The sequence below is a fragment of the Procambarus clarkii genome, chromosome 80 (genome assembly GCF_040958095.1).
Source record: "Procambarus clarkii isolate CNS0578487 chromosome 80, FALCON_Pclarkii_2.0, whole genome shotgun sequence".
NCBI lineage: Eukaryota > Metazoa > Arthropoda > Malacostraca > Decapoda > Cambaridae > Procambarus > Procambarus clarkii.
The window spans coordinates 9,574,382-9,591,636 of NC_091229.1; the positions used below are offsets into that span (position 1 = coordinate 9,574,382).

Genomic DNA, 17,255 nt, shown 5'->3' on the forward strand with positions numbered 1-17,255 from the left:
GAGAACTCTATCAACATCAGTGGCCCGAGACTGTTCAACACGCTTCCGCTACACATAAGGGGCATAACTGGCAATCCCCTCACAGTGTTCAAGAGAGAACTGGATAAGCACCTCCAAAGGATACCTGATCAACTAGGCTGTGACTCATACGTCAGGCTGCGAGCAGCCGCGTCCAACAGCCTGGTTGATCAGTCCAGCAACCAGGAGGCCTAGTCGACGACCGGGCCGCGGGGACGCTAAGCCCCGGAAGCACCTCAAGGTAACCTCAAGGCTAAACAAAGGTAAAGCCACATCCCCCAGTGACGATGGTATTGTCGGAAATTCCGACATCAGTTACTAACCCCTGACATACCTAGTTAAATTGTTATGTAAGGTATTTACTAATAATACCAACAGTATTAAATTTATCAAAGAGAAGTGTACCATATAATTCCCACGCAACCACGGGAAAAGTGTTGCATCAACCAAGTGGGAGAGTTTCTTAATATTTCTCCCAATAAATATAATGTTTCAAGTCATTGAGTTAAAATACGAAGAAAAGTATTTATCAAGACTGGATATAACAATAAATTAAAATTAAATAAGCTTCTTCCTCCTATAACTGATAAGTAAATCTGAGCAACTGGACACGTCCAGAATGTATCAGCACTAACGATGCACTTATATGTATGATTAACTTGATAAATGCAGCTCTTGATAAAAAATGAGTTCCCTATTGGGTTATTTGTTGACCTACATAAGGGGTTTGACACTGTCAAACACCAAAACCTTCTTCTTAAATTACATCATTAAGGAGTCAGAGGTCACTCTTTCCAATACCTTCAGTCTAACCTTAATGACAGGCTCCAGCATGTTTCTGTGAATGATTCCATTTCTCCCACCCTACCCAGCAACATTGGTGTTCCACAAGGCAGCATACTTGACCCTCTCTTGTTTCTCATCTACATTAATGACCATCCAATTGCTTCTCAACACCTCAACTAAATTTTATTTGCTGATGACACAACCTTCATTTTCTCCAGTCCTAACCCTCTTACTCTGAATGATTCAGTGAATACTGAACCTAATAAACTCCATCTTTTGCTAACTGCTAACAAACTCACCCATAACATTGACAAAACCAATATTTTGTTTGGTGATAAATCCTCAGATCAAATTAATCTAAGAATAAACAATATCCAGATTAGTAACAAAGTAGATGGTAAATTCTTTGGTGTCCTCATCAATAAGAAGCTGAAGTTCCAGGGTCACTCTTAAAATATAGCAAGAAAAGTTTATAAAACTGTTGGCATTACTTCCAAGATCAGATATGATGTACCTCGCCCGGCCCTGGTAAACGCTCTATTACTCTCTCATCTATCCTTATCTCAATTATGATATTTGTGCTTGGGGTTCTAGTACTCAAAATCATCTACGTCCTCTAATTACTCAACACAAATTTGCTATTAGAATAATACCAAGCTCTGGCCGCAGACAGCACATGGTACCCTGACTTAAATGTTTTAATGTGTTAGATATTAAGTCACTGCACATCTCTCAAGTTTACTCTATATATAATTAAAACCCTGAACTGTAATATCAATCCTGACCTTAAACACTTCCTATAAGGTTGTAACAGAACCCATGCGCACCACACTAGAAACAAATACCTATTTGATATTCCAAGAGTACGACTTAACCAAGTTAGAAATGCTCTACAAATCAAGGGACCCAGAATGTGGAGTGACTTTCCCAATCACGTCCATGACTGTATCTCTCGCAACCAGTTTCAGAGAAAAACTAAGTACTACCTAATAAACTCCATGTAACCTACCGTTCTCCCTAAATGTCAACCCATGTCTTGCTATTTTCAAATAATACTGTTTGTTGACCAATTTGTATAACTATTGATTTCTGCTATATTTTTTACCCTCCCTTTTTCAATTCAATTTATGCTTAGATCTCAATTTGCCTAAGTATTGTTTCCCACACCCTGTCTGAAACACTGTGCGTATTAGTGGCTTTAGGCATTGTATATACTAGCTCTTTCTAGAAATCCAAAATTATGTTTGTAGCTCATCATCTATTTATATACTTTTACCTGAATAAACATTTGATATGATTTGAATTCTCTCATAATAGGATAGTTTAATTATTTATATTAAATTTATTTAATTGATCTTTATTATTACTTCAAATAGTGGACTGTATTTTAATATTTAACCTTCTGGGTGTTTACCTGAACACAATTGGGGGTGTGGTTAAATGTATATAGCCTATACCACAATTGGTGCTTATAAATAAGCTATATACATTTACTGTTAATGTCACATAGTTTAAACCACATATGGTGGTAAAAATAAGCTACAGTATAATGTTAGTACTACACAATGTTATAATTATGTTAGTATAATTGTGAAATCTTAGCTGTTTTATGTAGTTAAGGCCTGTTTTGGCCATGTGAGAGAGCTGGTCCCTATAATTAGCACTTCCCGTTGATAGTTTAGGGGTCACTGTGGCAGTATCACGGTTTGCCGATTCCTACTCGGAGAAACTGCATGATCCGTGATAGATCAAGTTGATTTCCCGGTTGCAATTTTTATTCAAGTCGTAGCTCAATCGATTAAGGCGCGTCTGTGCTCCTCTCGGACGTAGGTTCGAACCCTTGTCACGTCTCTTGTAGATTTATTCATTTGATAATGATATCAATTGATAATGATATTAATGATATAATAATATAATTTTATAATAACGAGTTCTTCCTCCCACGCCAGGCGTGGGAGGGAGAACTCATCTAGACGCGTGAGCGCAGACCCGGTCGCATGTGAGCAGCTCAACTGAACATGTAGCCTTGCTCCACTGAGACATGGCTGCTCGGCCCATGGCGACCTCGCCCGTGGGCACGCCCTGGTTAGTCGTACACGGCTCGTCCGACTAAACCACAAGGCCTGCTCATACAAAGCGAGGCTGTTGCCGACAAGCGAAACCTTCCCACCACGTATGGCCGCCTGTCCGCCCAAGCGGCCGTCGGGCTGAACACGACTTCGCCCGGCTGGCCTGGGGACTACCCGACCAACACGTGGTCTGCTCAACCAAACGCCGCCCGTTCTGGCAAGTCCGATCACAGCCCTAGGTTCAGATGCAAGGGACGGCGTGGGAAAGGGAGGGCAACTAAGGGATGGCATGTACACCGGCGCTGCAAGCGCCCGGGCATGTATACTGACGCTGTGTACGCATCGTAAGCACAGTGGGAATGATCCTAAATAGGGCTGATGTCTGGTACCTCAGATGTGCTGGCACTGTATCCATGGGAAGCTGCAAATGTACTTTTTCTGAAGTACTTCTAAACTTCGGAGGTACTTGACGTCGTAGGCCATGTGGGTGATGAGGTGGTGGAGGTTACTTGTGGTGCAGGCAGCGACTGAAGGTGAATAGAGGTTGCAACCTCCGCTGCCCGCGTTTTCAGTATCCCGGCTTGTTGAATGCGCAGCTTGACACAACTTGTTAGTCATATGTTTTCTTCGCCCAGAAATTAGCGGTCCACCGTATTGCGTGCGTCCAGATTGATGAAAGAGATTCAGTCAGCATTCATATATAAAAAGGTACACCATGGCATCATGATAAATGCCATGTCATGATGCCATGGTGTACAATCGGGATGTGCAAAATAATCGTAACAATTACGAAAATAGACTCAGTTTTGAGACTATTTTGGACTCAACATATAAAACGGTCAACTTTGAGGCTTCACCGTGATGTGTCTCCCGACTAAGGCAATTGTGCAGTCATCCTGATGGTGGAAATCTTCAACACGAGCTGCACCTATCAGAATATTCCATACAGATGAAAGACGTTTTGAATGTGGCGTGTGTGGCACAAGATTTCGATATTGTGGACCCATAATATAGCACATCTTAGAGCATTTAGATATTAAATTCCACAAGCGTCCATAGTGATTGAAGATATTCAGTCTGCTTGCAGATATACCTGAGTTTACCTGAGAGCCACTAACACCAGTGGTCGCGATGAGGACAGGTAGCCGACGGTTTGAAGAAGGTCACCCATTTGTCTTGATGATCTTTTCCATCTGTACTTTAAATGTTAACTGAGTTTCGGCATTTATTGCTTCCGCGGGTAGGCGGTTCCATGGGTATATAACCGTTTGGGTGAAAAAGGCTCTCCTGTTATCAGTCCTATATCTTGGATTGTTGAGCTTGAAACCGTTACTCCCTGTTTGTGTTACATCTGACCATTTGGATAAATGTTCCGGATCAACATCCTCCAAGTTGTTCAATATTTTAAAAGTTTCAATGAGATCCGCCATGTCATACCTGGTTTGCAGTGTTGTTAGCCCTGTGGCCCTCAACCGTTCCTCGTACATAAGTTCACTTAACTCTGGAATGATTTTTGTGTTGCATTTTTTTCCAGAGCAACGTTGTTATTTTGAAGATGAGATTTCCTCCCTTGCATTTAGTAATCAAAATGGCAGCACACCAGAGATTTATACAATTTATATGCACATATGCTAATTAACTTTACTGGTCTATATAATAATAATAATAATAATAATAATAATAATAATAATGAAAATAAAAATAATAATAATAATAATAATAATAATAATAATAATGAAAATAATAATAATAATAATAATAATAATAATGAAAATAATAATAATAATAATAATAATAATAATAATAATTATAATAATAATAATAATAATAATAATAATAATATTTGCAAGAAGGTATAATGGCCTAGTGAGATTATATAAGATGGGTATTTTCACATTCATGCAAAGCCTCTAAAATGCATCTAAATCTAAAATATCAGATAAGATGAAAGGGTACATTGTAGCAAGATATTTATATCAACAAATAACTACAACATAAGTTTACAACGGTAATTACACTGGTAAGGATATATGTCTCAAGAACTAATATTAGGGAAGTGGGTAGTATAAGATACAGTGCGAGTTTGAAGCAAAAGCTAGGAAACTATGAGGATGAAATTAGTTACTTTTTGGTTTTGCTTTTGAACTGGAATATTTTAAAATAATCAGGGAGTGAGTTCCAAAGAATGGGCCGTTTTATTTGCATTGAGTGTTTTCACAGATTTAGTCTCATTCTGGGGATATCTAAGATATATTTATTTCTGGTGTGGGACTCATGTCTACTTCATATCTATTACATCTACCAAGAAAAAGTTTCAGATCAAGATTAGCATTTAGGAACAAGGTTTTGTACATGTACATAGCACATAAGAATGTGTGGAGTGAGTGTATGTGAGAAGATAAGGTATGTCACTCCACACATGAGAATGTGTGGAGTGACAAGATAAGGGACTTGAATAGAGTGGTTGTGTGTTGTCTGATGACAGAGTTTGATATAGTTCTGATAGCAGATTTTTGTTGAGTGATGATTGGCTTCAGATAATGTGCAGTGGTTGAACACCATGCACAGATACCGTTTGTTAGATAAGAATAGATTACTGCGCAGTATCATGAGTTGAGAGCAGAGTGGGGGAACATAATATCTGTTTTGAGAAAGTATACCGACCGTTTTTGAGACTTTTTTGTCTGTGTGTTGTATGTTGGTGCTGAAGTTCAATCCCTTGTCAATTTATAGGCCAAGGAACTTCCCCTCATTTTAATTGGTAATGTTAACATTGTCTATCTGAAGTTGTGGGGGGTTTGGGTCAGAATAGACAAAGATAGTGTCGTCTGCAAATAGTATAGGTTTAAAAATGTTAGAAACATTCGGCTAATCATTGATGTATATAAGAAATAGGAGACGTCCCAAGATGCTGCCCTGTGGAACTCCTACTGTCAGGGTAGGAGTTCCTGACTCCTGGAGTCAGGTAAAGTGGGGGTCGTAATGGTTTTAATGACTACATATTGGTGTCTATCACTGAGATAGGAACGAATATAGTCCAAAGTAAGGCCTCGGATACCATAGCGGTGAAGTTTAAGTAAGATTTTATGTTATGGTTTACAGTACCAAAGGCCTTTCTCATGTTAATGAAGAGGACAATTGGGAACTAATTTTTTGTCAAGGGCAATGTAGATTATAACAAGCAGATCAATAATGACATCACTGGTACTCTCTCTTGGGAACTGAAGACAAGCTAGCAGGGGACTTAGTATGTTGTGTTTTACAAAGTAGAAATTGACATGTTTGTAAATAAAAAGAAAACATTTTCCTTGCCAGAAGTCTCCTTTTCTTGTTTTTAACGTTTTCATATGTCAGAAGAAAGGCAGATATATTGATAGTAATGTGATTACATTTCAAGGAATATAAATATTAAGTGAAAGCCAAAATATGGTTACGGGTTATCGACGTTACAAGTCTCCAGCTTCAGTCATCTTCGAAATATGAAGAGGCACAGCTTGGTGCATTCAGATGATAAACCTGAATGACATTCAGATTGTTCAGAATGTGTGATTCTTATATATGTGAAGATTCACGTATTATATATTTTTGTTTTTATTTATTTACTAGCAGTACCCGGCCACGCGTTGTTGTGGCTCAGCAACACATGTGCGTTGCTGAGCCACAGCAACCTTTCCCCTTCCCTGTCTCCCAGTCCTCCCCACCATTCCCGCCTCACCCGTCTCCTCGGCCTCCCAACCATTTCCCACTCAATCATCCCCGCATCCTCCCCACTCTACCATCCCCTCTTCCTTCCCACCATGCCCCACTCCCCTGTCCCATTGTCCTCCCCACCATCCCAAACTCACCCATCCCCTCGTCCTTCTCCACCATTACCCCCCTTCCATGTCCCCTTGTCCTCCCCACCATTTCTCACTTCCGTCCCCTTGTCATCCCCACCATTCCCCACTCCCTCGTCCGATTCCTTCCCAAATGGTCTGATGTTCCCATCAGAAAATTGGGAACATCAAGTGATCTGATGTTCTCATCACTGAAATATAAGAAAAGCAACTAAAATGAAATGAAAATATGAAAAAATGTAAAAATAAACTATACTCATGAAATGAACGGTCTGGTAAACAACACAGCTCAATTCTAACGCAATTCACACAATATAATTAAATCAAAATGGAAATAAATAAAAGTCTATGCAAATTCAGTTTATCAATGCAATCAGAAACATTCAAATGGAATAGTAACTTATCTAGTATAGCACGTGTGTTCCTCTTACATGCAACAGATGGCGTTGTTTTTCAAGAATAAACATAGTTTTACCTGTCACAGGTGTGACATTTATACTTATGCTTACGAAATGAACTGTATGGTAAACAACACAGCTCAATTCCAACACAATGTCACACAAAATAATTCACTAAAAAATAAAATAAATCGAAATCTATGAAAATAAAATTTATCAATGCAATCAGAAACATTGAAATGGAATTCGTGACACATTTAGTATAGCGTGCATATTGCCATTATGTGCAACAGATGGCACTGTATTTCAAAAATGCATGTTTTTACCTTTCACAGGTGTGGCATCTATATTGTAGGTATATAAAAAGATGCGCCTATTTGAATGCAACGCTATGTAAAAATTTCAAAGCAATCGATGAGGAACTTTCGGAGATTTCAGCGTGAGTTGCTCTTACGACCAACAGATGGCGCTGTTTAAAAAGAAAGAACGATTTTTCCTGTCACAGGTGTGGCATGCATATAGGACCTCCTCTTTTTAGCAGGGATAATCCTGCACGGGCCCTAAGCCTCTGGCTGGCCCACTAAGTGACGCTTGTGTCTGTTTTACTTGGGCGGAGGATGAGTATTTATGACTCGTATGGTCGCTTCAGTAAGATTTTGCCATATGTGTTTAACAACTTCCTCTGCTCTGGTGAATCCAAGTTGAACCCCTTAACGGGTTCGTAACTCTGCACTGTGTTAGATAATGTTCCAGTGGTCTGACGGGCATTTCTCCACAGTGTTGACATTTCCTCTCATCTTCCGGAACCTGTAAGCCTATTTCCCATGCACACGGGTATCCAAGCCTGATGCGATGTAAGTGCACTTCTGTTGTTCTACTGCCCCCTTTCATCAAACTAAGTGGTTCGTAGTTGGTTGAATTCTTGTACCAACCCGCAGATCCTGATGTTGCAACTGCTGTGTTGTGGTCACTGTACATCTTTCGCATTGCTCTGTTTCGAATTACTTTCTTCATCTGGGATAGACTCTGTGGTATGTAAATGTCTACACTTCTCCTCTTAGTAGCAAGTTTTGCAGCTTCGTCTGCAATGTCATTTCCTATTATTCCCACATGACTTGGCACCCAGTTGATAAGTACCCGTCGGCCTTGTCGTTTGAGTGTGTGCATGAATGATAAGACATTTGTGATCAGATGGATGTTATCACATATGTGTTCTTGTTGCAAGGTTTCAATGGCGGTTCTCGAATCTGTATGTATGATAACATGTTGTCGGTGTTCAGCAAGAGCATGTTCCAAAGCCTTTTGAATGGCTAGCATCTCTGTTTGTAAAGTCGAACACCCATTTGAGAGCCTCCAACTATATACAGAGTTTCCTGCTTTAACTGCAGCTCCGGTTTCTTGTCCCTGCTGGTCTACTGACCCATCCGTGAAGTAAGTGAAGCTGTCGGATGCCATGTTTGCTTCTATATGCATCTGTGCAATGTTACGTAGCAGATGAGGATTTGTCTGGTTCTTCTTTCCTTCAAGAGCCATAATCTTAAAGTCTGCTGGCAGAGATTCCCAAGGGGCTTGTATAACAAAGTCTGCATGTATGGCGTCGACACCCCTCTCAGTGACTGTGTTTGCCATATCGAACGTATTGATGGTGTTTATCGCACAATGGGTCCACCTGTTGCCATTGGAGGCTCTTCTGTCCAGAGTTAGTGCTCCAGTGATTATATCTTTAAGTGAACTGATTCTAGGTCTAGTCAATATCTTGGTCAGCATGCATGCAGCAATCCCCTTTACCCTTATTTCAATCGACGTTAGCTTTGTTTCTAGTCTTAGGTTCAGTATTTTAGTCCATCTGGGAGCACCTGTTATGATTCGCAATGCATCATTTTGAAGAACCTCAACGTTTGCCCACTGACCAGGAGAAAGAGTGAGTAAGGCAGGCGCTGCATAATCAACCAGGGAACGAACGGCGTGTATGTAAAACATTCTCAACACTCTGTGTCCCGCTCCTAGACGGGGCCCTGTGATTGCTCTCATTATATTTATTCGTGACTTAGCTCTCTCCTTTAGATATTGAATTTGCTTATTGAATGTCATTTTAAAATCAATCCACACTCCGAGATATCGATATTGTATAACCCACTGAAGGTTAATGTCTTGAATGCGTAGGTGCCTGTCTGGAGTGTTGCCACCTAGTCTCATCGCCTTAGACTTCTGTGCAGATATTTTTAGCCCTAAAACACTGCATTCAGATGTCACTTTATCTAAAGCACCTTGAGCTTTATTTAGAAGTGAAGGACCTGTAATGACTAATGCTATATCATCAGCATAGCTCAGCAATTTAACCCCTTCTGGAAAGGTCATGGTAACAAGGTTTTCCATAAGGATGTTAAAAAGACTAGGACTGAGGACTCCTCCTTGTGGAGTCCCATTCTCGTGCAAGTGGTAGTCCGACACTTGTCCTTGCAACTTTACTCTGGCATACCTGTGACTTAGGTAATCTTGAATCCATGCTAGCATTTTCCCCTTCACACCTTTTTTAACTAAGGTGTGTAGTATTGCTTGCGGGCTTGCAAGTTCAAACGCTTTTTCTAGATCAAGGAAGACCACTATAGCTGGACCCGAGTTAACTGTTCCTAGTAATGTTGCTATGCAGTTTGCAGTACCTACTCCTCTAGTGAAGTCAAATATGTGTTTATGAAGGTCTCCAGTCTTCCACAGTAGCCTATTTAAGACCATCCGTTCTGCAGTTTTACTAATGCATGATGTTAATGAAATGGGTCTGTAATTGCCAGGTTCTTTCGGCTTAGGAATCGGTATGATGTCTGCTTTCTTCCAAGAGGTTGGTAGTTTGCCTTGCTGCCAAGATGCATTGATGACGTCCAATATTCCTCGTTCTCCAGCAGGACCTGCATGTGCGATCATTGAGTATGTAATGTTATCAGCACCTGGTGCAGTGTCCTTACCACCTTTTTTGGCGCTGCTTAGTTCCTGTTCGGTGAAGGGACAGTCACATTCGTCATTTATAGCTATGCCCTCATGAATGACTGTCAACCTCTCTTGTTTTAATTGTTCTTGCTGCCTGCGGACCATTGCAGGAAGCTGATATGAAGCTGTTCTTTCTGCAAATTGGAGAGCAAGTCTCTCAGCCTCCTGCAATGGTTGAATACATGCCTGTGGCCGGGCTGGTCGACCTGATATAGTTTTAATCTGACCCCATATCTTGCCAAGACTAGTATGTTCATTTAGAGTTTGACACCACTCAAACCATCTTGCCTCCTTTACTTCTCTAGAAACTCGTCTTGCTTCAGATATCACCGCTCGTAGCAGAGTTCTTCCTTCTGGTGTGGGGTTTCTCTTTAGATGTTTTCTGAAGATGTTGACTCTGTGGTTCTGTCCTTTAACTTCATTACTATAGAACCAATAGTTCCTTCGTTTTGTGTTACCTGTGATAATGATTGGAATAGCTTTGTTTGCAGCAGCTGCAACGGCTTCCTGCAGATTGGTCTCGTGTATGTTCAAATCCTCAGGTGGCGTGTACGTTGCATACCATTTTTCAAGTTCTTCTTGGTATACATTCCAATTGGCCTTTTCTAAATTCCACCGAGGCTGCGCAGGTGGTGTAGGAGGTCGTGCCAGGTTTAGTGTCGTGACAGTAGCATAGTGGTCACTGGTGATCACCGGGTCTACTTCCCACTTCGCCTGTTGCTGGAGTGCTGTTGAGATGAATGTAAGATCAAGGGAACCTCCTAGAATGTGAGTGGGTTACATAAGAACATAAGAACATAAGAACAAAGGTAACTGCAGAAGGCCTATTGGCCCATACGAGGCAGCTCCTATTCTATAACCACCCAATCCCACTCATATACTTGTCCAACCCGTGCTTGAAACAATCGAGGGACCCCACCTCCACAATGTTACGCGGCAATTGGTTCCACAAATCAACAACCCTGTTACTGAACCAGTATTTACCCAAGTCTTTCCTAAATCTAAACTTATCCAATTTATATCCATTGTTTCGTGTTCTGTCCTGTGTTGATACTTTTAATACCCTATTAATATCCCCCCGGTTATGTCCATTCATCCACTTGTAAACCTCTATCATGTCACCCCTAACTCTTCGCCTTTCCAGTGAATGCAACTTAAGCTTTGTTAATCTTTCTTCATATGAAAGATTTCTAATTTGGGGAATTAACTTAGTCATCCTACGCTGGACACGTTCAAGTGAATTTATATCCATTCTATAATATGGCGACCAAAACTGAACTGCATAATCTAAATGGGGCCTAACTAGAGCAAGATATAGCTTGAGAACCACACCAGGTGTCTTGTTACTAACGCTGCGATTAATAAATCCAAGTGTCCGATTTGCCTTATTACGAACATTTATGCATTGATCCTTTTGTTTTAAATTCACTGGGTTCCCCAGTGTTGAGAAGTGTAATTTCAGGTACTTCTCGCAGAGCTGCAGCTAAATGGCGACCATCTGCATTGGCTGGCCCAGTTGCACCTAACTCTGGATGATGAGCATTAAAATCTCCAGCAATAATTACATTTTCCTGCGTGGCCAAGGCAAGCACTGCCTCTAGTTTACGTCTAGGGGGCTTGTAGACGTTGTATATGAGGAGCTCAAAATTAGCCATATTCACTGTAACTTCTAATACCTCTACTCCATCCCCACATGAAACCGAGTCTATTTTCTTGCTGGGTATGGTGTTTCTGACTAGGGTCATTAATCCTCTTTGTCTCCCCTGCTCATACGGTAGAACATAGTGCTGATATCCAGCTAATCTGAAGGATTTCGTGGCTGGGAAAAGAGTTTCTTCCAAAACGAATATATCTGCTTTCGCGCTGATTGCAGCCTCCTGAAGTGTGTGTTTTTTATTTCCAAGACCCTGTATGTTCCACTGCAGAATTCGTAATGGCCAGACGACGGGTTCGGTTGGTGTTGCTTGTTCTACTAGAACTCCTCCTCGGAATCGACCTATAATCGACCGCCTCGCAAGTCGTATCGCCGCAAATCGCACTGCATTGAAAGTTCGTGGTCATCCCCGACGTTGTTGGAATCTGTGCATAACTGTGGTCCATCACTTTGTTGTTGGTATTGCTGCAAGTCGGACTGCATTGATTGCTCGTGGCCGTTTCTTGTGTTGGTGGAACCTGTGCATCTCTGCTGTTCAAAACGTCTATGTTGGCGTTGCTGCATATCAGACTGCATTGGCTGTTGTTGTCTGTCTCCTGTGTTGGAAGATTCTGTTGATCGTGGGTGGTCACCGCTTCTTGCAGTTGCGTTTGTGAATGTGGATGTTCCGGTGTCTTGACTATCCGACTGCTGTTGGTAGTCAGTATGTCCAAGTTGCGTTGTTTGTCCTCTTGTGCTCCATCCTGTCGGAGACTGTCTATTTCTCGTGTAACTGTGGTCTGCTGCACGATCTTGTCTATTATCACACAAGTGATGTCTTGAGTCTGTTGCTGTGAGGCGTTCGGCGTCATCTGTAGGCAATTGATAATGGTCTCTGCCATGATCTTCACGATGGTTTTCAGCTGGACCTCGGTAAAACTGTATAGCTGGTGTGTTGATTCCGAAAGTAAGTGTTTTCTGCCCTTTTGCATTTGCTGTACTTCTGCAACACTTTCGTGTAATGTCTGATTCGGAATTAACAGATTCGGGAAATTTTGTTCTGTGAGAGTGGGTGGCTGTTGTGGCTGTGCACGAGTGTTCCAGACGTTGGTGTTCGTGTATGTATTGCTGGTCAGTGTGTTGATCCTGGCCTGAGCTGTCTGCACTTTTGTTTTCCGTGCAGAGCAGGTTGTGCTCCAGGCATGATGTTTGCCTCCACAATTTGGACATTTGGCTGTTGTGGTCTGGTTTGCCTTGTGCTTGGCAATACAGTCTTTGGTTGGATGTCTCAGGCTGCACACTCCGCATCTCTCCTGTCCTGTGCAGCGTGATTGATGGTGGCCGTATTTCTGACACCTGAAGCAGCGTAGGGGTTCCGGGACGTATGGCCTCTGTCGGTATGTTCCCCAATTTCCAAGACTGAATGTTTCCGGCACATGTCCCATGACGGTCACCAGAACCTGATGCGTCGCTGCCTTGTCTACTTTTGTGCGGCAACGTTCCGCATTCAGGATTTGCTTGTGTTCTAGTACAGGATCCAGGGGAAAGTCGATTGGGTATCCCAAAAGCACGACTCGTGTGCGTCTTTCTGAAGGGTCCAGCTTTACCAAGCATACAGGTTTCCCTTGCAGGACTCTTACCTTCTCTAAGTAATGTGCAGTCTGTTGGTCTTGTGGTGTCATTATTATTTCTCCCTTCAGGTTGACTGTATTGGAAAGTTTGAGCTCTGGTTGTTCTTTCTCCATTGCCGTTACTACTCAATATGCTGTAGGAAAGTGGTCTGTCTGCATGATCTTGAATTTTGGAAGATGTGCAGAGGCTGGCGATGTCTGGTGTGAGACTGGTGGTGTCCTCCCCTGTCTCATACTGCTGTCCTGCGGCTGGGCTGTGGAGAGAGGAACATTGGCTGACACTGGCTGGTGTGAAACTGGTGGTGTCCTCTCCTGACTCATACTGCCGTAATGTGGCTGTGTTGTGGACAGAGAAGCATTGACTGACACTGGCTGGTGTGTGACTGACGCTGTCCTCTCTAGGTCCATTACGTCCGCTGACTTGCTGGTAGAAGCAAGTGGTAAAGCCTCGATAGCAGTTTTCTTCGGTGCCTGCTGCACATCGGTCCACCGTCCCTCCTCGTCCGAAAGCTGCTTCCATTTCCTCTTGCTCTTAGCCTTCCCCATGACACACTTCACGCAGTGAGAACCGACTCAAACTACCGGAGCGAGCAGGTGACACGTCCTCACTGCACGGTAGCTCCCACTATCCTGCATATAGGAGGTATATAAAAACACGCACTTATTCGAATGCTACGTTGTGTCAAAATTTCAAAGCAATCTGTAAAGAGGTTTCGAAGATTTCCCTCCCATGAAAAACACATAAAATACAGTTATTCAAAAAAATCATGTTTTGCCCCGTCACAGACGTGACATATATATAATATGAATATAAAAACCTGCTCGGATGTGAATGGAACATTGTGTGAAAATTTCAAATCAATTAGTGAAGAAATTTCTGAGATTAGCGATTTTGAACAGAAGGACATTGACATTTATATATATATATATATATATATATATATGTCGTACCTAGTAGCCAGAACGCACTTCTCAGCCTACTATGCAAGGCCCGATTTGCCTAATAAGCCAAGTTTTCATGAATTAATTGTTTTTCGACTACCTAACCTACCTAACCTAACCTAACCTAACTTTTTCGGCTACCTAACCTAACCTAACCTATAGAGATAGGTTAGGTTAGGTTAGGTAGGGTTGGTTAGGTTCGGTCATATATCTACGTTACTGTTAACTCCAGTAAAAAAAAATTGACCTGATACATAATGAAATGGGTAGCTTTATCATTTCATAAGAAAAAAATTAGAGAAAAAACATTAATTCAGGAAAACTTGGCTTATTAGGCAAATCGGGCCTTGCATAGTAGGCTGAGAAGTGCGTTCTGGCTACTAGGTACGACATATATATATATATATATATATATATATATATATATATATATATATATATATATATATATATATATATATATATATATATATATATATATATATATATATATATATATATATATCACTAAGAACTCTTTGACCCGGCCAGGATTCGAACCCATGCCGTCCAAGATCACCCCTAAACGTACACAGTACCGTGACCACCGCACCAATGATCTTAGACGATCATTGGTGCGGTGGTCACGGTACTGTGTACGTTTAGGGGTGATCCTGGACGGCATGGGTTCGAATCCTGGCCGGGTCAAAGAGTTCTTAGTGATATATATATATATATATATATATATATATATATATATATATATATATATATATATATATATATATATTATATATATATATATATATATATATATATATGTCGTACCTAGTAGCCAGAACGCACTTCTCGGAGGCTATGGGTCCCCACATTGGCACCAGAGGTGGTACCCTCACAAACTTTATATATATATATATATATATATATATATATATATATATATATATATATATATATATATATATATATATATATATATATATATATATATATATATATAACTTAAAAATGGATCAAGTTTGTACATTCCAGTACTAACATTAAGAAGATTTGGACACTGATTAGAGCAGACTCAATCAAATTCCGTTCCACGAAATCCCCACAATTGGTAATGCTTTTTGCCCCATTCCAGTTAATATTGTGATCGCATAAACTCGTATGTAGATACAATGCATTAGACGTTTGGGCAGTTCTAATACTATAAGCATGTTGTGACAACCGCAATTATAAGGACTTTCCTGTTTGTCCAAGGTACACAGAATACAATACACAATATACAATATTAACTGGAATGGGGCAAAAAGCATTACCAATTGTGGGGATTTCGTGGAACGGAATTTGATTGAGTCTGCTCTAATCAGTCAGTGTCCAAATCTTCTTAATGTTAGTACTGGAATGTACAAACTTGATCCATTTTTCAGTTATAATATTGCACAACAATTTAAGAAACAACTCTGATAGAGAGGCTTACAATGTCTCATTATAATTGTATTTTTATATATTGTGTGTTCATGAGGCTTTTCTTTAATCTTTCATCCTTATTCTCTGACCGCTTAATCCTCTTTGACCATTCTAAGCTATACCTGTTTTTGGTTAATTACACCTGACCAACCCTAGGGATGGGTTGGTCAGGTGTCGGCCTATATATCCTCCCCCTTCTCCCTTCTCCTTAGTCAGTCTAGTGTTGACAAAGGCTTTAACAAAGCCGAAACGTTCACCTCATTTCATATTTCTCTGTGGATTTTCCGCATAAAATGATCAGTGTTTTGTGATCGTCAATTGCATATATAAATATATATATATATATATATATATATATATATATATATATATATATATATATATATATATATATATATATATATATATATATATATATATATATATATATATATATGCGAACAAGCCTGAATGGTCCCCAGGACTATATGCGAATGAAAACTCACACCCCAGAAGTGACTCGAACCCATACTCCCAGAAGCAACGCAACTGGTAACTACAGGGCGCCTTAATCCGCTTGACCATCACGGCCGTCAAAAGGAAGTGATAGCCGAGGCTATTTGAGCCACTTCCCCGACGGCAACTCGGATGGTAATCTTGGGTGTGAGGTGTGAGTTTTCATTCGCATATAGTCCTGGGGACCATTCAGGCTTGTTCGCATTTGTGTTCCTCACGTGTGCCCCAAAGAATGAGGTGATTTGGTGAAATGCTATGCCCAAGATTACCATCCGAGTTGCCGTCGGGGAAGTGGCTCAAATAGCCTCGGCTATCACTTCCTTTTGACGGCCGTGATGGTCAAGCGGATTAAGGCGCCCTGTAGTTACCAGTTGCGTTGCTTCTGGGAGTATGGGTTCGAGTCACTTCTGGGGTGTGAGTTTTCATTCGCATATAGTCCTGGGGACCATTCAGGCTTGTTCGCATTTGTGTTCCTCACGTGTGCCCCAAAGAATGAGGTGATTTGGTGAAATGCTATGCCCAAGATTACCATCCGAGTTGCCGTCGGGGAAGTGGCTCAAATAGCCTCGGCTATCACTTCCTTTTGACGGCCGTGATGGTCAAGCGGATTAAGGCGCCCTGTAGTTACCAGTTGCGTTGCTTCTGGGAGTATGGGTTCGAGTCACTTCTGGGGTGTGAGTTTTCATTCGCATATAGTCCTGGGGACCATTCAGGCTTGTTCGCATTTGTGTTCCTCACGTGTGCCCCAAAGAATGAGGTGATTTGGTGAAATGCTATGCCCAAGATTACCATCCGAGTTGCCGTCGGGGAAGTGGCTCAAATAGCCTCGGCTATCACTTCCTTTTGACGGCCGTGATGGTCAAGCGGATTAAGGCGCCCTGTAGTTACCAGTTGCGTTGCTTCTGGGAGTATGGGTTCGAGTCACTTCTGGGGTGTGAGTTTTCATTTTCATATATATATATATATATATTTATATATATATAATGCACAGACTACCCTATTCCAGTAGCTGAAGTTTATAACTT

General features: G+C 41.1%; 1 protein-coding gene across 1 annotated transcript in view; it reads right to left on the bottom strand.

Annotated features, from left to right (window-relative positions):
• Positions 1-11,447: 11,447 nt before the first annotated feature.
• LOC123748832 (uncharacterized) overlaps positions 11,448-17,255 on the bottom strand; it is a 212,725-nt gene continuing 206,917 nt past the window's right edge. Inside the window, exon 3 of the mRNA XM_069314746.1 lies at positions 11,448-13,983. Within this exon, the coding sequence (XP_069170847.1) occupies positions 12,086-13,873 (1,788 nt within the window). The 5' untranslated portion in view covers positions 13,874-13,983 and the 3' untranslated portion in view covers positions 11,448-12,085. The remainder of the gene's footprint in view (positions 13,984-17,255) is intronic.